The 22042-nt window shown below is 41.9% G+C and overlaps 3 protein-coding genes across 3 annotated transcripts in view; 1 reads left to right on the top strand and 2 right to left on the bottom strand.

Moving 5' to 3' along the window:
* Positions 1–9014, top strand: part of TBC1D8 (TBC1 domain family member 8) — a 37232-nt gene extending 28218 nt beyond the window's left edge. Inside the window, exons 11-19 of the mRNA XM_085321610.1 lie at positions 943–1228; positions 1758–1887; positions 2155–2253; positions 2845–2913; positions 4234–4474; positions 5726–5791; positions 6391–6480; positions 6694–6794; positions 8050–9014. Of these exons, the coding sequence (XP_085177736.1) occupies positions 943–1228; positions 1758–1887; positions 2155–2253; positions 2845–2913; positions 4234–4474; positions 5726–5791; positions 6391–6480; positions 6694–6794; positions 8050–8508 (1541 nt within the window). The 3' untranslated portion in view covers positions 8509–9014. The remainder of the gene's footprint in view (positions 1–942; positions 1229–1757; positions 1888–2154; positions 2254–2844; positions 2914–4233; positions 4475–5725; positions 5792–6390; positions 6481–6693; positions 6795–8049) is intronic.
* Positions 9015–9521: 507 nt separating this feature from the next.
* Positions 9522–14861, bottom strand: RPL31 (ribosomal protein L31). Its single transcript, XM_085321470.1, has 5 exons — positions 14765–14861; positions 14080–14196; positions 12330–12455; positions 10141–10253; positions 9522–9588 (listed from the first exon to the last, which is right to left on the bottom strand). Exons 2-5 carry the CDS (start codon positions 14184–14186, stop codon positions 9557–9559), a joined length of 378 nt encoding a protein of 125 aa, XP_085177596.1. The 5' UTR covers positions 14187–14196; positions 14765–14861; the 3' UTR covers positions 9522–9556.
* Positions 14862–17264: 2403 nt separating this feature from the next.
* The window catches only part of NPAS2 (neuronal PAS domain protein 2), a 103649-nt gene continuing 98871 nt past the window's right edge, over positions 17265–22042 (bottom strand). Inside the window, exons 18-20 of the mRNA XM_085321609.1 lie at positions 21749–21870; positions 19904–20090; positions 17265–18676 (exon numbers count right to left, since the gene is read on the bottom strand). Of these exons, the coding sequence (XP_085177735.1) occupies positions 18494–18676; positions 19904–20090; positions 21749–21870 (492 nt within the window). The 3' untranslated portion in view covers positions 17265–18493. The remainder of the gene's footprint in view (positions 18677–19903; positions 20091–21748; positions 21871–22042) is intronic.

Genomic DNA, 22042 nt, shown 5'->3' with positions numbered 1-22042 from the left:
ATCCTGCCTTTAGGCAATAGCAGTTCTGAGTGATAGGGATATATGTATCAGCCATTTTATAGCAATCAGAGTTGTCTCCTAATATTAGCAGAATATTGACAATGAGAAAGAACATCTACCTGAGATAATTTCAGATAAAGGACAGAGTATAATTGAAAAGCTAACTGCTTTTGTGTTCAGGAAACATTTTTAGCCTGTAACATCTCAGTTAAAACTCCTGATGAGGCAGATGTGATTTGTAGACACAAACCACTTTACCTGTATGAATTGATATTGATTCTACAATAGCTTCTCACAAAGCAGGATCTAGTAGCTAAAACAGAAAGAGCCAGGCTCAGATGTCCTCCTTTTAAAAAGACTGACTGGGACAGTTAGGAAAACTTACATCTGAGAATAGCAGAAAACTTCTGTTCTTAAAAACAAAAACAAAACACATACATACATATGTATGTATATAATATTTTTCCTCCTGCTTAGTGTATGTACCCGTCTTTGATATAGTCTCATACCTTCTTACTGAGAGAATGAAAGCTGTACTGCCCACTTCCTTGGGTACATATGCTGGAGGAGAGGAATGTATACTCTTTTATTTTCATTGCATAGGTCCCAAGTTGAACAGTAAAATGCTTCAAAGTTGTTTTTGCTAGCACTTAATTATTACAGGCTCTTTTAGCGAAAACCAACTGCTGCTGCTCTTACTATTTTTATAGCACCCTAAAGCCACTTTGCAGAAATCAACCTGGTCTTTGTGCAGGAAGATGTATAGTAAGGAGTGCAGATATTAGGGCTGGTGCTAAGATGACAGCAAGAAGATAATGAGGGATTTTTCATTGTAGGTGTGTACATATCTTGTCAGTTTAAATGTCACAAAAGTCTTGCTGTTGATAACTGACAGTGATCATCAGCTTCAGTCTTGGCTAATGCTGTTTCTTTGACTTGCAGGTGCTCAGGTAGACCAGTCAGTATTTGAAGAACTTATAAAAGAGCAACTTCCAGAGCTGGCGGAGCATATGAAGGATCTGACTACCTTAGCTTCCATTTCTCTTTCATGGTTCCTTACCCTTTTCCTTAGCATTATGCCTTTAGAAAGTGCTGTGAATGTGGTGGACTGCTTTTTCTATGATGGGATCAAAGCCATTTTTCAGTTAGGCTTGGCTATCCTTGAAGCCAATGCAGTGGATCTGTGTAACAGCAAGGATGACGGACAGGCCCTGATGATCCTGAGCAGGTATTGTCATGCATCTGATTTCCAGTGTTACTTCCATTACAAAGCCTTCTGCTTTAAAACAAAGGCATTTGGATGCCGTCATCGTAACAACAGTGTTCTGTAGGAACAGGCAGTAGCCTTGTGTTAACTTGCTGCTGCGGCTTTCTCCGTGTCTGCCTTAAACAATAGGCTTTGTAAATTTGACGAATAGTTGTCCTGTGAAATTTCCTGGCAATGCCGAGACATGCGTTGACTGCGTCAATGTGCAATATTTACTGCTACTCTTAGTGTCTTCCCTAGAGTGACAAGCTTCCTGCTCCAGACTTCAAGGAGACAGAAGTTTTCTTGCTTGGGCAAAATTTAGTCATTTGGCTGGCTTGCAGTTCCTAGGATGACTAATAATAAAGACTTTTTTAAAAAGCCTAGCAGCCTAAAAAAACAATTTATTTCTGCTAAGTCTTAGCCATAAGGCTTATTTGCTTATTTAGATTATGCCTTGAGAAGAGCGTACTGCAAAGTATTCTATACTGCTTGTATTTGCTCCCTTTAGGTTTTTAGAGCATGTTAAGAACGAAGAAAGCCCTCTGCCACCTATTGGTAATCACCATGCATTTTTCAGTGATGATCAGGAAGCCTCTCCAGTGACTGAAATAGCTAACCTAATTCATGATTCCTATGAGGTAAAATACAGTTTGGTGCCTATTGGTCAGATAAATTATAATTGAAAAAGGTTAAATTCATCATGGATATTTTGATAGTTGATGCACATCTCTAAGGAGTCCTTGAATATGCACAAAGCTAGGTGTAGTAAAAAATAAATAAATAAATACCTACACTGGTAGATGAATAAAAGACTGAATATACTTTAACCCATGGGTTCTTTAAGGAATTGCAATATTTTCAAAGTTGCATTTGGAGTCTAATAAAGTTCTGTTCCTCCATTCTAGAAATTTGGAGACCACTCTGTGGAACAGATAGAGCACATGCGCTACAAACATAGAATCCGTGTTCTGCAAAGTCATGAAGATACAACCAAGCAAAATGTGGTGAGTGGAATATCATGTAGATTGTAATAGTTTAATATTCCTATCACTGCAAGTTAGCTTGCCTTTTGTTGTCATTGTTTTGTTTTCTTTTGTTAAGGCACCATATCATGAGAAAAGGAAGACTTGTTACTGACTTTGGAAAAAGTCCTTTTCTCGGATGGTGATATTTTTTTTTTCTCTGGCAGCTAAGTGCATTATTTTCCAGGGCTGTCAAAAAATTAAGAACAGCCTGCTGGGTCAACCTGAAGAACAGTCTAACCTAGTGTCCTGTCTCTGACAGTGGCGCTAGGCAGATGCTTAGGGCAGAGCATAAGAGAGCAAGCATGATGAGAGGCTTCCCCAGCCTCCTGTGACCTGTAGCTTAGGGACTTCCTGTCTTTGTTTTTAAGCGCCCTTGAGGGATTTCTCTTCCATGGGTTTGTCCAACTAGGGAATCTAAGGGAGGGGGAGAAGTTACAAGGACCTTCAGTACTTCAGTTCTTAGCTGTACAACATCAGTACTGTCACTGGGAGAGCTCAATGGACCTGCCCGTGTCAATGATGACAGTAGAAGGGATTGTCACTGACGTGTTTTTTTTCTTTCTTTTTAAGCTCCGAGTTGTCATCCCAGACGTTTCAATTCTTCCTGAAGATTTAGAGGAGTTGTATGACTTGTTTAAGGTCTGTCTAACTTGAAAAGTTGAGGGTGAAGCTATTTAAGACTCTTGGGTGTAATTTCCAGCCTTTGCTTAGCAGAGCCGAATCGGATGTTGTGTGCGGAATTGCTGGGAGGGTGCGTCTGCCTGTGTAGTATTATTTAGATGAGCTCTTAAACTGGACCTTATCATTTTGTCCTTTATGTGGTTGTCCAGTTATTAAAGAGCAGTATTCATGTACTGATGATTTAAATGAGAATTACTTCAGTGTTTCCTTGATAACTTGCTGCTTGGAAATGTTCCATGAGAATTTGGGTTCTGGTAATTTTCACAAAACTTAGTGATATGGTGCTCTGCTCACTGGGAGCTCTGCAGTACTTAGTCCTGCTTTCTTAACACTTTTTAAAGACAGATTGGCAGTTCTCAAAGTGGAGGTGGCAGAGCTTGTGCCCTTGGTATTTTTTCATTTTCTAAAAACTTGATTTTACAACTAAAAGTGTTCCGATTACAGTCCCTTTACATCAGGATGCTGTTTGACAGAACAGAGTGGGATAACTGGAGAAATTTTTCACAGACTCTTATAAAACAATCACCTGTAGACAGACACATCTGAGCTTGTGCAAATATACTTGATTTAGGGCCCAAGTCATGTAATTATTACATAGTAAAGAACAAATACTGTAATTATGTAACAGATTTTTTTTTTTCATAGATACTGGCCAACTGAGAAAGTTATTGTAATATGTTCTTAATGTTGTGTAACAAGAGCAGCTTTATCCTCCCTCCATCAGTTGTCATAAGAGGGTGCTGCTGATGGCATGCTCTTCACTGCTTCCCTCCTGTTCTGTGTTGCTGTGTTTTGATCTTTGACTCACTTGCTCTCCTTCCCTTTTCTCATTTGGTTTCTTCGTGGTTCTTTTTTCTTTAGCCCTTTCCTTCCCTGGGACAATTCATTTTGTTAGGACTCTTTTTTACATCAACCAGTCCCTAAAGGAAGACAAATAGGAACAGTATCCAAATAGAGAGGTCAGAGAGAATAAATGAACAAGTGAAGTGTGTATCACATTCTGAATTTTCTCCAATCTTTTGTACTGTTTGATGGTTAGAGGCAACCTGGGCCAGTAGCCTGCAGTGAATTTGGAAATCACGAGGGAGCTTGGCTGCTGTAATTAAAGACTCATACTTTCCTTTTTCCTCATAGGAATGGTCTTGGTATCAGCATAACACCACACACATGTACAGAATTTTGATCATTTCCTTGATGTGAATGCTTTTTTTCTGCCAGTCACACACTCTTTGATAGTGCACATTGTAATTCTTCCCTACTGTCTTTGATTTCTCCTAGAGAGAGCATTTAATAAGATGTTACTGGGAAATGACGGGTCCAGTCRTTGAGCGACATGACCCTAGCAGACCTTACGCTGAGCAGTACAGAATAGATTCCCAGCAGTTCACTAACCTTTACAAACTTGTCTCGCCATGGACTTGCGGGGAACACACTGACGTTCTTGCTGAAAGGATGTTCCGACTCCTGGATGAAAACATGGACCATCTGATTGAATTCAAGGGGCTCGCTAGCTGCTTAGGTATGAGCCTCTCTGGGACATCAGGTGGAAGGTGGACAATGGGGGGTGGCATTTGGGTGAGACATGTATTTTAAAATGTGATATGACTGAGAGAATATAAATAGATGTTTTTCTTGGACATATAATTAGCGTAACTAGTGATATTTACTGACTTTCACTGTTTCAATCATCTGAAGTAGATTAGAATTAAAAGGCAACCTAATGACATGATTGAAGATTTATTAAAATATTTTGTCATAGTAGTAATTTTGCAGAAAATATTTTAGCTTAATTAACTTACTTACATTTGGGTCTCTGTGGAGGACCTCTCTTCTACCTGCTTGTTGTATTCAGTGCTTGTAATCTTGGCGTACCTGGGTTTAACTGCTTCTTGAAGACTTTAATTGTAATCTCATGAAGCAGACTGTTGCTTGACCCGTATGTCAACCTTTAGCACAACAAAAACATGACCAGTAGGGACTGAGAGCTATGAGAGTTGTTCTCCAGGCCTTCAGCTGTTCCAGTGAGATGAGACTACTCATTCCAAAACCCTGCTGAAGATAAAAATGACACACAACTGTTGCCTTGACCCTAAGTGAAAAGAAATGAATCAGTATTCAAAGGTTCAGTAAAATCAGTAAAACTATATTCTTGCCACTTAAGCTTTCAAGAATTCTTTGATGTGAATGAAGCCAACCTATATTATACTAGAATGTGATTATGATTCTTAGGGGGATGCGTCTTTAAATTAAAAGGCACTTCATAGTATTTTAATGCATTTAAAAATATAGAATCTCATTTCTGCTGGTCATTAAAAGAATAGTTACATCAAATGTGAAATTCTTAGCTGCTTTGGGCTTATTCTAGAGAACAGTAGAAAGGCTGAAAGGAAGAAATATTAAGAATATGGCCCCAAAGGAAAGGAGTTTTATGTCTCTCCCCTCTCACATTCTTGTTAATCTGTGACAACAAATAGCCTTTGCTAGAGTGCCTGCCATCCTCTCTGGTATTTTTAAAAGATGATTAAGTTCCACAGGGTTAGGTACTCACAGTCTTTTTTACAAGAACAAAGAACAAAACAGATGGTTGTCACCTGCTGTTCCTCACTGATTGAGTACAACTTAAGTATCTCCATGTAATATACTGGCCATGTGTTTGCATGTATTGTCCATGCAAACAATTATCTTTCGTGCACGGAGATGACCGATTTTAAACTGTGGAAGCAGATGTTCTAGCCCACTTCCTCCCCCCCTTTTTTTTTTATTTTTGCAGATGTTATGTATAATGGAGAAATGAATGAAAAGATAAAGCTATTATACAAGCTGCATATCCCACCTGGTAAGAAATTTGAAAGAAAATGAAAAATTTCCTCACAACTTCTGGCTTAAAAGTTTTGGGAAAGGCTGCTTAATGAAGAACCTTATCTTGCTTCCTTCAGCTGGAAGCACATGTGTAATTATGTTCACTGCAATTTAAGAATCACTCCAATCATAACTTTTGGGAGGTGAAATTTTTAGATATACAATGTTAAGATTTACATCTGCTGCAGTCTGAGATGTTTTGCAGTCAATTGTGTGGCTACTTCCAGACAAAACATGAATTGGAAAAAACATTTCTGAATGGCTAGTACTCCATTTACATTATAAATCTTCTTATTACAGTTTGCTCTTGTATTGCTTATATGTGACACGATTTTGTGGCAGCTTCTCTAATGTGCAAACTTCTCCATTAATGTACATTCTTGGTAAACGTTCTACTCTTTCACTGCAGCACCAATCTTACTTTAACATACTTTTACACTATGATTTAATGAAGTACTGTTTAAAGAACACCCACTCATACCCTCTTGTTTTGCCTTCTGCAAATATGTAAATTTTAAAAGTATAAGTAACCACATTGGAAGGATCAAGCACTACCTTTCTCACTTTTTTTTATAGCTCTCACAGAAAATGAAAGAGACAGCCAATCACCATTAAAGAATCCTTTGCTGTCAACTTCAAGACCATTAGTTATTGGAAAATCAAATGGTATGTCTGAAAAGGTTCTCTAATGCATGTGCGTACGAGCTATCCAACTTTCCATTTGTTATCTCTATTCGTTTATTTCCACTTCCTGGGTTTTATTTTGAAATAGATTTATTGCAGTAGGCTTAAAAATAATAAATACTGTATCAATAAATAATAATACAATTAGTAATAATTATCAATAATAAAACTAATGTTTTGTCTGTTCCACACAAGGGGACGCAGTAGATTACCAAAAGCAATTGAAGCAGATGCTTAGAGATCTAGCCAAAGAAAAAGATGCTAAAACTGAAAAGGAGTTGCCAAAAATGAGCCAGGTATGTATACCAGGGGCTGAAGTCAATTTCTAAAGAAGTGGAAAGATCAAAATGTCACATCAAAAATGATGTGACTAAATGCAACTGTTTAGCTTTTCTTTTTTGTTTTGGATGTGTAACTTAAGCCTAAACTTAGATTCAGTCTTTTAAATATCTAGGATTGGGCTGTTCTGAAGGTATGTTCACAAGCTTTCTGCTGTTTTTTTAGAGATGCCCCCTGCTCAGACTGGCTAGTGAATAGAAAGAATTTCATGGCATAACAGATTGTTCAGGATGCAAAAAAAGCCCTCCTCCTAAGCACAGAACATTCCTGTAACCTTAGAAAATGCATGTTTTTGTTACACCTTTCAGGACCTGTTTTCCACTCAATCAGGAACTTCCTTCCCAGCCCAGCATTACTTGGGACTTGCCCCAGCTTAGCCAAAGGCTGACTAGAACTGTGCAGGTGAGACAGCTGAAGGCTGTTTTACCATCTCCTTCCTAAAGCCAATAGAGCCCCATGGTATATTTCCTGTATTTGTAATATATATATATGTATATATGGATATGCAAAGGACAGTGGGAATATACCCAGAATCCTTTTTGTCCTCCTGCTGCTAAGTAAGTTTTTAAATGGGTGACACATGCCTAATCTTTCAACGCAGCAGTCTCATAAAACCATCATTCAGCTGAACCTCGAGATCCCTTCCAAACCAAATTACTATTATTTGTATGAAAATCTAAGGCTCACAGATTTCCTAACAGGATGTACAAACATTGTCTTAGAGCCTGGTAGACGTGTGATGGGTGAACGAATAAGGGAAGGTGAGAAGGGACTGGGCTGGGAAGAGGTCTGAATGTTATTAAAAGGAGTTGGGAAGAGATGGAGAAAAAGCTTGCAGGCCTTTAGGTGGCCATTTCTGTCATGATTTATTCTGAGTAACAGCCATCCTAGTCTTCTACCAGTAATGGATTGTATCCTCTCACTTGCCCTTTGTTCATTTGTGTGGTCCTAATTTCTTGTTCTAGTTAAGGCAGCAATACTTTCTTTACTGTTCCTCTTTAGATTTGCAGTAACAAGGTTTGCTGCAATCAGTGGTCAAAATACTTTTTCTAGCTGTTTTGGTTTTTGTTTTAAAGCAGGTAAGTTATAAATGAGCATTACTGTACATAGCACTCTGCATTCCTTTGCAGCACTGTGCCCTCTCCTGACTCAGTATTACTGTTTTTTGTGGCTGTTCAGTAGCTTGATTTTACAGTTTTTCATGCTTTCCAGAGGGAATTCATTCAATTCTGCAAAACCTTGTACAGCATGTTCCATGAAGATCCAGAGGAGAATGATTTGTATCAAGCCATTGCCACTGTGACCACACTATTACTTCAGATCGGAGAAGTAGGACAAAGGAGCATCAGCCTGGGGAGCGGATCAGATGAATTTACTGAGGACTTGCAACCTGAGGCCTCTGCTTCAGACCAGGATGCTGTTTTTACTGACACTGTGAAGACCCCTCAGAAAGACTCTCAGTCTTCACCTGTGACTGAAGGAGACTGGACTGTCTCTTTTGAACATATTTTGGCATCCCTCTTGACTGAACAGTCGTTAGTTAATTTCTTTGAAAAACCCTTAGAACTGAAGCCAAAACTTGAGAACGCAAAACTAAATCAATATAGTCTCAAAACAAATGGAATGAGCTGCCAGTCACGAGGTGAACATACAAAATTAAACACTCAGTAGTAGCAAACCTGTCAGAAAACAAAATGCACTGAAATTATGCCAAAGCACATATCGTAAAAGGCTTTCAGTTAGCAGTGTACTTTTGATAATTTGTTGGTCTGTGGTTTTTCAGTTAAGAGCTTTAAAAGCTAAAGGCTATGTAAATTGTTTTGTGCCATTGATTATGTTCTTGTTTTGAATGTAAAAGGAAACATCCGGCTGCAGCGTGAAGATGCTGCAGCCCTCTTCCATACTGGGAGAGCAGAGGCTGGCTCCATTTCTTTTTTTTTTTTTTTTTTTTTAAACAGGGGAAAACACTTCTCAGCTACTGTCTGCAGTTTGTTTGGGTTGCCTTTTTTGCACTAATACTGAAAACCTGTTTCAATGCTGGTAATTGAAACTATTTTAATATATTTGACCTTATCCCAATTTGTATGTCTTGCTGAAATGTTAAGTGTACATGGACTGTGCTTCTGATGTTGGTCTGTGAAAACATGCACTTTTCAATAAACCCTTTTTGTACTAGACTTGCATTGACAGTATTTCTTGATTGACAGAAGGTAACTGCCCTTGTCTGTACTTCACTAAAACAATTCTCTGAGCTAGTGCATTCCCTGTTTAATTCACCAGTCCAAATCTTTTCATGTAGTACACAGACTTACCTGTACTGATTCTACCTAGAAGGCCAGATCTAGAGAAGTTTACTTTAGCTGCAGAAGAGGACAGCTATGAAGTGCTAGACCATCTTCTGCAAACCTGGCCTTAACTTAAAATCCCAGTGTAATGGCTCTTAATTCCCACAGAAACAAAAGGTGGGACTTTGCCACCTACTTGAAAAGCACTTGCACCTCCCCCTCATTCCACTCACCGGTAACAGTAGTCTAAAGGATCTGTAACTGAAAAAATTATTCCACTATGTGCAAGCCCCCCAAAAAGCAAGACAGTTTAAGAGCTCACCACCTGTTCAGCTCAATACTTCATGGAACAAGAGCTTGGAGACTCTGGTCAGCAAGAAACCTTAGTCAAAATAAACATTGTTTTTACAGTTTTATTGTAATGAAAATCAAGTTTAATTTTCATCCACATTGACTGTCTGTAGACCTACAAAAAAAAAAAAAAGATATCATTATCTATTACTAGGACAAATCCATTTTTATATATATGTGTGCAAAGCTTCACAGTGAAGTGCACCTTCAATTTGAAAGTTAGTTTGTGGTGTTACTTCTGAGAGAACATAGTAGTCAGGCAAGTGTTTCACCAAATATTAACACACAAAACTTCATGTTAAATCAGTTTTGCAAGTATTTTTCAGCTGACAAGCAGAAAGCCTTAACCTGCTTGAGCTTGTGGCTTCAGAGGATGTACTTTATACAGGAAAACATGAACCTTAAATCCGCTAACGATTATAATCAGTGTTTCTCACTCTTTCAAGATTTATGTGTAAAGCTTCACTAAATTCTGCATTTAGCTTTTAATGCTGTTGAAGCAAGCTAGCAACCCTCTTTCTTTATAGCAGAGCTAGATAAGCCAGCAGTAAGACCCCCTCAACATGCTTTTCACCTGAATTTTGTACTGCAGGAGGAGCAGTATGACTGCACTATTTTTTCAGAAAAGCGTGGAGCATGGAAGAAGAAAGACTGAACACAAACTTACCTTTGAAGGTTGTGACTGGTACATAGGTAACCAGAGTATACAGCTTGTTTGGTGAATCTTCATCCTCATTGCGTTTTCTGGACAAACGCACACGGATACGATAAGGAACATTCCTACAATGAAGATRTATAATATATAGCTTAATTTTCAACAAAATAGGTATGGAAACACTTCAGTCCACCGCAGGAAAGGAAGTAAATGCTCTTTGCTCCATGGTTACTAACGCCACAAATTCTTAAGCTTCATGATATACTTGCACAAAGACATGATGAGTCTAGTCCTTACTTGTCTGAGCATCGTAATGAGAGAGAGTTGTACTGTTTGCCTTASATAAGCATCTAGCACCTCTTCTGCTAGAAAGTGAGCAGGTAAGAGTAAACTAAGCCCTAAATAAAATGAGGGCTCATAATCCAGCCGGAGTGTCAAAGGTGGAAGTGCACAAGTAGCCCACCACCGATCCTAGGAAAATGCTATGAAAAGCATGAAGATGATCAGCAAGCAGCTGTTAGTAATGTGCATTTTCTGCTTGAGTGAAAAATACTGAGCAAACAACAAAAAAAATCATGTGCAAGCCTGATGCCCCTGTCAGAGCTGTAATGCCCAAGCTGTATGCCAGAAGTCACTGGAATTCAAGTCAGCATTAGAGCAGTAGAACTACTAATTTATGGTCGTACAGTCTATCAACATTTCTTCCTTATGAAGCCTGTGAAACAACTAAATTACATAAAAAGTTTTGTTCTTACAAGCAAGTCATAGCATAGTTTCCTCCCCTTAGAGTGCCCAAAATGAGCCAACTGAGGGAAGGTACAAAACAATCTGTCTACACGAATTTTAAGGAATCTTCCCACCTCAAATAAGCTTAGGACTTAGGGGAACTCCTGCTTCAAGTACTCTGTTCTGTAAAGTAAGAGCAAGGAGGAACTTCTTTCTCAACACTCTCAGAGCATGCCTATTAAATCAGACCCAGCACAAAGCATTTCTCTGATCACAGTAATTAAGACATGGAAACTTGTTTCAATTCTCCCCCTTCCTTGGGAGAGTTGAAGGCATTTTTACTACCTTGCTTACAGCGCTGATCATCACCACCACACTAGTTAACATTCTGATCTTTGCCTCCCCCTGCCATTCGGGGGGAAGATGGTGCAGGTAAACTCACTTACACTGGAAACACAGATGCGGCGATTCCCCGCTCCACAGAACATACTTCTATACATTAATGTCAGGGTGAAACTCCTTGCTAGCAGCCTCACTAGTGAACTCTACAGATAACAGTGTATCCGGCTCAGTTACCCCATTCATTGTATTTGAAATGAAACAGCTTAACAGGAATAACAGAGAACCCCCATCCAGAACACCTAATAACTAGTCATGTCTTCCCACTCCAGTGACTGGCCAAAGCACACAGCTACAGGTCAGTATGGCTAGACTTGGGCATCTAATCCTTAGAAGACAGGGGCTTAAAGTGAGGTCTGTTCATGGGCAACCATTTACAATATTTCTACCAATTTACTTTTTATTACAGTTTAAGAGGTCCCACTCTTCACAGTCAACACCCTTCAGGGCATCTTCAGACGCATGATTTGGCATTTAAGTTTTCTCTCTGCCCCCAAACTGCTTATCATTTGTACTTTCAACACAAGCTTAATGGTCAATGGTCATTACTTTCAGTACAAGCTTAAAACATACTTTGACATCTTGAGTAGCATTTGTCAGTTAGCATGCTTAGATAGGTAACTCTCAGACACATTACACAAATCCCAAGTACCTAGCCTGGGACGTTAGGTGTCACTAAAAAGCCAGGCTCCTAAGGACTGGCTGCTCCAACAGTGAACACTACACTACCCCAGCAGTTTTGTGGCCAGACCCTCATCCCCTCCTTCCTTTTGTTTCTTCTTATCAGAGGAAGTGGAGAGATCACCTGATTCCAGAGTCTACTGGAGCTTTACTACAAGTTCAGGCAGCTCCACAGAACACAGAGGTGAAGGAAAAGTTAGCTTTGCTACCTGAATGGATTTCAATAGCCCCTGCCCTGATTCTACCCACTCATGCGTGCTGTAAGAGAGGAAACACGTGCAAAGAAAACGCAAATACAATAGGGATGCAGTTTTCTACCCCTCCAGATCGTGCACCTGTGTATTCAGAGGTGCAGGATCCTTTCCATTCCAGTAAGGAAAGTCACAGCAATGTACCTTATTCCTTTAGCCCAGACTGCTTTGTTCAATCTGGTGTCGATGCGAACATCAGGAGTACCCATCTCCTTCATAGCAAACTTTCGTATCTCTTTGAGAGCACGTGGTGCTCGTTTCTTGAAGCCCCTAGAACAAACACAAAGAGCAATTCTTTAACTTCAAGAAACCCCCAGCACTGGATATTTGTTGCAGCATTCAACTAATGTCACTCTCTAAACATACAGTCCAAGAAATTTCAATCATTGTCCAACAGCCTTAGCTGCATCATAGTGTGACCAGACTTCTACTCTAGTAAATACCCATCAGCAAATACCCATCAGCCTTAAAGTCTGTCCCTAACAGGAACCACATACAATTATGTGGAATAATTTCAGCAAAAATTTGTAACTCCAGGATCTCTCCGGGCTTAGGACTGTTCTTCTAGAATCCTGACATCAAAGGCTTCTTGCCAGTACCACTGAAGAGACGTGAGCTTTCGCAGATACTCTGAGTAGGCAAGCGCCTACGAGAAACAGTGCAACAACGGCAATGCAAACCTGAAGAAACTATGTCAGCATTACAGCATACGGTGAAAGAAAAAAACTGGTCCTGTTTGAAATAACAGTTTCGGCTGCATAATATTTGATAGGTACTTTGTGTGCATTATCAGGATTGTGTTAATACCACCAGGGAAGCTGCTCTTTTTTTGAGTACCGCTAGGTTCGTGTTACTGATAGATTTTGCATGACCACACGTTTAGACTAAAAGCCACAGCTGCACTACTGAGTGCCTTGCTGTACGTATTATACTCACACTGCAGCATGCTACTAGTTTCAGGTCTGAGGTCCCTCAGCAGATTATATTTAGTCTGTATGCTATTTTTGATATTTAGTGCTAGAAATCAATGGGGGGTAGGGGAGGAGGAAAGTGATCACAAGTGACAGAAGCATTAAACAAAAATTATTTCATCCCTTATGCCCAAATACAGGAGAGAACCCTAAAACAGGAATATCAGCATTAAGATTAAAATGAACTGCCACAGTCAATCAACAGACAAAGCCAGAACATCTCCTTTCTATTCAAGTCTTTCCTATCTTTACCCATGGTTTTAAAATAGCCTGTTTCATCTCTTTTCCTCTCTTGTAAGTTAATTTCAGCAATTCAGGTTAATTGTTTTGCTTTGGACATAGCTCTCCTCCATGTGACTGTAGCCATACACATTTAACGAGCATCCAAGACACACAACAGTTTCACAAGCCCTCTCCAATACTTCACTGCTACAGGCTTCTCTAAGGTTCAACACTTTGTCAGATACAAAGTTACTGTTATCTACACAGCACTGACCAATAAATAGTGCTTTAGTCAAATCATATCCCAATTTACACCCCATGATTCAGCAATAAGCACAGAACCAAGTACTTGATTACAATATTTAGTTTCTAAAAATTAAAAACAGTAGACTAAATTTTAGCTTCAGATGGGAAAAAATTAGGACTTAGGCACAGAGGTAAATAGCTCTAATGTCAAACTCAATCCAAAGAAACTCATGAAGGAAACAAGCTTGTTCCTGAAAGCCATTTGCTTGTACAGCTCTGCACAGGTGCAGGGCTGGCCCTTGGGGACACCGCTGCAGGACAGAGGACTAAAACACTGCACATCAGAATCAGCACCAGCGGGGACTGTCATTCACTACAGTCCAAAACCTACTGAACCCATTTCAAGATGCCACTTTACATAATGCTAATTTCACTGAAGTAAGACCAGAACTTACACTCCATGGATCCGTTTGTGGATGTTGATCGTATATTCCCTAGTTACCACCTCGTTGATGGCAGACCGTCCCTTCTTCTTCTCACCACCTTTCTTTGCAGGAGCCATTTGAGCAACGCTGAAAAAGCAGCGCGTGCACGTGTCAAACGTAAATCCAACTTCCTGCGGCTTTTCCCAAGCCACTCCTCCTCCCACCTTCCTTTGCTCACAAAAGTCACACAAACCCCACACACGCAAACTATTCCGAGATTAAATCATCACCTGGGTCACATCGCCTGCAGATTTTAAGCAGCTACTCCTCAGCATTACGAACGCTGCACTCCCACCTCCTCCCAGCAGCGGGAAGCGCATGTGACACTCCCCAACCACGTCCCCAGGCTCCCGGCCAGCCCCAAGCGCCCCAACACCCCCTCTCCTGCGCCGACATCTCCCTCTCCCGGGGGCCACCCAGGGGGTCTGCTGGGCCCCCCCGGGAGCGCGGATGAGGGTGCTGCAGCGGCGAGACGCCTTCCTGGGCCCGAGGCGCCTGCGGTCCCTTCCGCCGCCGAGGCGCGGGCGGCGCCCCCAGCCCTCAGCGCAGGCCGGCGGTTCCCGGCGCGCAGGGCCGCCGCGGCGGGGTCCGCGCGGCCGATGGAGGCCGATGGAGGCGGATTGGAGCGGTCGCTGCCGCCGCCGCCGCCACTCACCCTGCCGGGCGCGGGCCGGAAAGGAGCGCGCAAGGGCTTGTGGGCGAGGGGAGCCCTTCCGGGTTGCCGCGGGAGGGGTCACTGCGCCTGCGCAAACGCTCCCGTCTCCTCCTCCCGCTCCATGGATGCGCGGCAGGGTCGCCTCGCGATGACGCGCATGCGCAGCGCTCTCGCTGGGCGCGAGCGGAGCTACGGGAGCCGAGGAGGCGGCGGTGATGGCGGCGGCGGCGGGCCGGGCCCGGCGAGGCGGGAGCCGGGCCGGGCCGGGCCGGGCCGGACGAGGCGGGAGCCGGGCCGCCTCCTCCCCGTGTTGCCGTTCTCGTGGGACTCGCTGGGGAGCGGATTCACAGCACTGCGGTCTCGAGGGAAGGCGCCCGCTCCCAGCTTGGCCGCAGCGCCCGGGAGCCGCTTGCTGTCCCGTAGGGGGTCCTCTGGGCTGCGCCTTGCGCTGCCCGGCGGGTTGTGCATCCAGCAGGCAGACTGTCTCAGGAACAGCAGTAGCAAAGCTGAAGGGAGGGGAAAATTTTAGTGTTCCAACGTCGGGCAGTAGTCTGCAACAGCCGCCCTGTCTGGCTGACTCCCTAGAAAAATAAGCGGTGCTGGGAAACAACCAGCCAGATCTCAGCTACAGTAAACTGCACGGCTCTGTGAAAGAGTGCTGGCATCCATGCAGGGATCCACGTGTGCAGCAGGGAACAAGTGCAGCAATCCGAAACAGGAATGAGTGCACAGAGGAGAAATGAGACAGAGCGTGAAAAAATAGATAGTGACCTAAATCTTGTCTCGCAAGTGTTTTGTGCCTTTTCAAACAATATAAACCGCCTTACTGGGAGACAACCCCCTGCCCTCTACAGCTTCTTGCAGTTAACTACTTGGAGTAGTGCTGCTTTTAGAAAGATAAGTATTTGCTCTAGGGTTGAGCTTGGTTTGGGCATACTCACTGGAAATTAGGACCGATGTGGGTGCATTGTAATTGTCCCTGACAGTAAAACAATTTTTCAGCAATTTTCTCTTCCGATGACTTCCATCATAGTAATTGAGATCCATCAAGTGTTACTCCCACAGGTGTTTCCTCTGAGATGCTCACATTCCTTCATTACCTCTTGAACTTTTTAGCCTACAAACAGATAATGCATTCCCGTCCCCTTTTGCAGAATAAGTCCTTACAGGAGCAGATGATACTCATGAAGTTAGGCTTCCAACTTAGCTAACCAGCCTGCATTAGGCTTTGTTTATAGTTAACGAAAAGAGCCTCCTTCAGACATCAAGTGAAAGTGCCTGAGTTAGGGTTTAGCTCTCTAAGTTTCAGCTGGTGGGGTCACTCTTGCTTCATTGAACGTAAGAACTTGAAGATAAGCAGGCTGACTCGGATAGCTAATACTGATGCCTAAAGTTGGAGGTAAGATTCTTAGAGACCTAATACTTCTTTCCCTCATCCTCCTTCAATACAATAAAATGAAGGGATTGTGCGGACTGAAATGCCTGTGGAGCAACGAGTGCACACAGCCTGCCTTGCTGCAGAAGCAGCRGGGTCACTTCGCTAGCAGGTTTTCTCCAGAAGGTTGTTAGCTTTTTCAGATGCTTTCACAGAACTCATGACAAGTGAATCTTTTTGCTGTTTTTTCTGAAAGTTTTACCATTTCCATCCTCCATCCCAATTCTCTCCATTGTTCCTCTGTCGCACAGAAAGCAGAACTGARCCCATGGACCCCTGTGCCATGACCCTTGTTACAGCAGTGTGGGAAGGCCCCTCACCGGCCGGCTTTGTGCTCCGGTGTAGCTGCGAGATGCCCTAGGGGGCTCTGAGGGACATCCCCTTTGGACCTTGCTGTGGTGGATTGGGTTGTATCCACCCTGCTTCTCTGCTGGAGGTTGCTGCGCCTTCCTGCAAGAGTCAGCAGAGTGAAAGCGGACCTCTACCTTGGCAGCTCCATCTAGTAGTCAATTTAAATTTGATGTGAAAAAGAGCCTGCACAATGATGCCAAAGTGGGAACGAGACTGTAGCATGGCCATGTTAGCAACTCCAGCAGAAASGTATCACAAAGCAACTCAGGCCAGCGGTGTCTTAAACATCGAAGCTGTTGCTTAGTGGACATGGATCAGAGCCCTGGTATATGCTAGGTCAAACAATTCTTCAAGGTGCCTGTGGAGCCCAATGTTTTGTTCTAATCTCAAACTGGTTGGTTGGAAGTACAGGTCTGGTTTGTGGTCTTTAAAARCCTTAGGTGAACTAGCAAGGAATAAACTATCTTGGCTAGCAGCTAAGGTAGCTTCTTAAACTATCATTGTTGTTCTCTATGTTATAACAAAGATCCCATAGAATAATACATGTTTTTGTTAACTTRGTGCCAAACATCTTGCAAGGCTACAGCTAATATTAAAGATATAAAGTGAATGACATAGTTGAACAGCCAAAGGAAAATGTATGCAAGTCCTGCAGTAAAGCCTTGTGGCTATTTTATTTTATTCTACAAATAAAGACAACTGTCCATCATTAAATGGAAAAAAATAATAATTTGAATTGTATATAGCATGAAACAGTAGTTCCCTCCACAAAAACATTTCTAGTTCATTAGTTTATTACAAAATATCCACTCACAAAAAAGCACAAGCACCATCTTTATACTTGTGAAATGAGTTGATATTTCATATACAAAATAATTTCCACATAATTCCATATAATTTTATTTTATATAGAAATAGGTCATTATTACAACAGCTGTACAATACACTACTTTTTATTTAATAATTACATAAAATCTTTCTTAGAAACATATCAACAGAAAACATACAAAAAAAGCGAAAAGTGCATTTCTTTTTTTCCCCCCAAAGGAAAATTCAATCCTAAATGTTATAATGAAAGAGATATGTAATAGTCTGCAGCATCCCGAGTCAATGGGCCAAAACACAGTGCATATTCCTCAGAGACTTGCTGTGTGGGTGACTCACTCAGTTTGAAGAAGGATCCATGTCGTATTATTGGAGATTTGCGTGATTGTGCTTATAATTTGAGTTCTCCTTTGCCATTGCAATTCACATAGAAAATAGTTCAGTGGTTTTTTTGTTTGTTTTTAGTCATGATGAACAGGTAGGGTAAGCTGCATAATACTGTTCAGATTCTAAATCAAGGGTTATAAACTGTAGAGTATCTTCACCAGTGAYGGGGATTTACTCTCCACTGGATGTGCTAATTTGGCCACAAGAATAAGGAAACTTCTCTTTACAGAAAGTGCCTAGGTTTTGTCCTCTGTGCAGTTGTGCAAAATAATAACAATAATCATAATAAAAATAATCTTTTGTTCTCTCCTCAATAGACCTTTGATGCAGTGCTTTTCATACACAAATGAAGAACTGAAACAGTGAAGGCCAAGTACCTCATGTGTCTATGCACAGTCTTTTGGAATTGCCAGGTCACTTTTAGAGTGACATGYGAAGATTGATCTCCCTCTCCTGTGCACCCATCGATGACGGAGTTTGCACAGGATAGTGTTCCTTTTTGTTCTGCTCTGACAGTATATACCGTACTCACGAGACAGTGCAAACTGAATGCAGCGTGCCTTGAATGAGCGCTGTCTGTGGCAGTCTGCACTCTGTGGCCTACTTCTGTCATGGAGCTTTGAAACAAATGCTTGTGCAAAAGCCAGAACAGTAAGTACAGAGTCATTCTCTTCTGCCCCGTGTGCCCGTTGGTTAAAGCTAATCGTGCATTGAATGTGCTGGTGGGACTCTTATCGCAGTGGCTGTGGTAAATTTGATGATTCTGATAAGCTATTGCTTCTTCTTGATGTTAGTTGCTGCTGCTGCTGCTGCTGTGTCTGGTGATAMCCCCCCATATTTCCTTGCTGTGGCGAGTAGGATGGCAGGAGCAAAGAATCGGGTTGCTCACTGTGCAAAGAACTTGCTGTTTGCACCTACAGACAAAATAAAATTCATTGTGTGGTTTGATTCTGTCACAGATCAAAGCTCTTCGTCCTCAATGTACAGGACACTTAAAAATATTGCCAGCTCGCTTGCTGTTATTTCTGAGRCTGTGTGTTTGGCATGGGGCTAGCTTACCTAATACTAAAGGGAATGGACTTAATTTGCAGAAAAGAAGATTACAATTAGGCATTGAGAAAGGTTTTCTAATAGGAATGGGCTGCCTAGAATTTTCAGGTTATCTGTTGCTGAAAAGCCTGTTTAAGAACATGCTGAACAAACATATCAGAAATGACAGAGATGATAGAAAACACACAGAAATTGCATGGGAGCCTAGTGTAGCTCATGAGGTCCCTTCTAGTTCTTTCTTTTTGTGAGTTTACAATAGTAAACTTTTAGCATTGAAATTAATGTGAATTTTGCAGATGCTTTTATTGGGAATGGAGTCTGCCATAGGTATTGAATTAATTCTCAACTCTAAAAAGGATTCCAGTACAATAATAGGAGTTTAATCATTTGAGGTTGATGATACTCTTTCAGTGATTCCAGTGGGTTTGTGATCAGGTGTTACAGGCTCAATTCAGCTCCTTCTGAGGTAATACAGAGACACCTCTTTCCTCCCCTCCCCCATAAGCATATGTTGAATTAGCCAAAAAAAAAGTATATTTTGTATTTTTTCATCTTCAGTTCACCTGGTTCTTCCAGGCGATCTGCTCCAATTAATCTTCTTTGCCTTATGGAGATGAGGAAATATGTTAATTTATTGAAGGGATCCAGATATCTTATCCAGATCTCATTTTATGTTGGTTGATACTGGTAATTAAAAATCATCTTTTCACTTGTAAACTAAGCAAATTTTATACTGAATAAAGAGTACAGAATAAATCCTAAGGCAGCAATTTTCTGAGTCTGGAAATACACTTTAAATACATCCAGGATAATCTGATTATGTTTCCAATGTACAGGATTAGTAATTTCCTTTGAAATATTCTGACTGTTCTCGCTGCTCCCTTGCTATGTTGCTACATGACACTATATCAGTGTCTTGCACATTTTTTGTCTTAAAACCCACCATCTCTGGCATGACCAGCCTCCCACTGAAACTCGTGGCAAAGCTTCCACCGGCTTGCGAGGGCAAAAGCAGGCCCCATTTGCGCAGCCCCTTTGCCCTGTTACTCTGCGCGTGGGCTTTGTGCGCTGTCCTCCTTGTGCTACCCTACCTGCAGGTAGTGTTGTTGCTGATGCTGTTGGTGCTGGAGTTGCATAGGTGGCAGAGAGGATGGCTGGGAAGGAGGGGTACTGGAGAATCCTTGGTTTAACACTGCTTGTCCCATCAGAACGATTGAAGAGCTGCTGCTGGAAGTCTGCACTTCCAGACTTTGAAACATTTGTTGGTTTTGAGAATATCTAAGAAAGAAAGAAAGAGGTAAAGCAATCAAGAATAAATGGTTAGGAAAAAAGGTATTTTCTGAGGATGSAGGGGTGGACAGCCCTACTCTTAATAAATTAATAAATCATTCTTAATAAAGGATTCCAAGACATAGGCATGTTTACATGAAAGATGGCATCATTGGTGGTACTTTACTGCTTAACACTATGCATGAAAGTTGGCGATACTGGACTTGGAGGACATAATATGTCTCACCTCAAGGTCCCGACCACTTTTTAGGATTACTAAAGATTCTGGTTTAGGCCTATCTTCTCTCCAGCCACTGCATTCACATCCCAGGCTCATTAAAGCAAATGGCCCTTGATTTTATATTAATATGCTGAGCTTGGGACAGCATATTCTCAGCAACAGCTGAGAAGTAAATACACCTCCTTTTCTGCTGCCTGTGGGGGTGGTAATCTCCTTCAGAAAGATGGGTAGGGCTGATTACTTTTTAAGCTGCTCCTGTACAAATTGCCAAGCATAGTCAGCAGTTCTCCTAGCTATGAGCAACGTTATAAGAACAGAAGAAACACAGATTCTGCCCTCTAGAATAAAGGATGGGCCAGAATCAAAATACTCAGTTCCTCTTGCCAGTCTGCTTTTGCACAGCAAAACTTAAATACTTGTTGTTTTGTGGAAGGCTTTGGGCAAAACCACAATGGAGCTCCTGCCAACCCAGCTTAATTCTGTTTATCCTGTAATGGTTGATGAGATCATAGTGTGGCATGTTTTTGCTATACAGCTGTTCAAAATTAGGGGTCAGACAAAAATGCTAAAATTTGGGTACTTATACTAGGACATGAGCTCCTAAAAGGGTCTTATGAGTCAGGCAAAATACATGAGTTGAGATATGTATATTTGAAAATCAGGCCTTTTATTTAGATGCTTAAAAGCAGATCTAAAATTTGTGTTTATATTTGAAGTAGAAGATTTTTAGCTAAAAATAAATTTAGAATAACAGTAGTGTTGCTTAAAAAATACTGAATACCTACAATCCTGAGATATCAGTTTTAAGCAGTGGTATTCAACCAGTTGCTGTATTACATTGACAGTTTGCCATCAGGTACAATGAGAAAAAACAGCCCCCCCCCAAAAAAAAAAAAAAAAAGCATTTTCTGACTGATGTTTCCTGCATCCTTCTCCCAAGTTTTGAGGAGAGAAACAACTGCTGGGGTTCATTTAGCAGCTTTTCAGAGTGCTCAGAGGCGGGGGMCAGTTGGTTCTTTCGGTTTTACTGGTGTAGAGTAGGCCTGGCTGCCCTGAAGGCATACTGGTGTTGCACTGGCCAGAGGGGAAGCGGCCTTGGTCGTTCCTGTTGGGTCGGTACTGAATTTCTCACTCACGTTTGCCTTGGTGTGTCAGAAATTGCAGCGCCGAAGTAATCGCTATGCGAGGGAGGAAAATCACCCRCAGCCTCGTCTTGCTGAAATGCCCTTGGCATACGCTGCGTTCCTCTCTGTAATCGCTACGGATGTGACCAGACAGGGTAAGGCTCACCCTGGCACTGGACGCCAGGCTTAGCACAGTAACACATTCCTGATATTTATAACTAACTGCTCTCTCGTCTTTCATTAAAGAAGGCTGTTTCCCCTCAACAGCGACTTTGGTKTTTTATCTTTGACAAGCCACGTACTTAGCCTGGGATCCAGCCATGCTGAGGTCTGAGGGGTGTCTTGCATTGCAGGAGCCAGGCATCATTGGCTGAATGGGCTGGCTGAGCAGCAGTCTGGCACATGGAAAAAAGAAGAAGCGATACTGCCGTAACAGAAGGACCACRCGAAGGACGCGTTTCCCAAGCTGCCAAGGGATGCTTTCGCGCAGCCTCGGAGTGAGAAACTGGACCTCGGCTCCCGACACCCTGCGCACTGCCCGACCGTGCACGGTTGGGGCCGTGCCCTCCTTTGGGGCTCAGCCAGGAGCCTTTCCC

Source organism: Rhea americana, unplaced genomic scaffold (assembly GCF_003343005.1).
Source record: "Rhea americana isolate MKP2758 unplaced genomic scaffold, rheAme1 scaffold_7, whole genome shotgun sequence".
Lineage (NCBI taxonomy): Eukaryota > Metazoa > Chordata > Aves > Rheiformes > Rheidae > Rhea > Rhea americana.
This window is presented reverse-complemented; position numbering and strand designations above follow the sequence as displayed.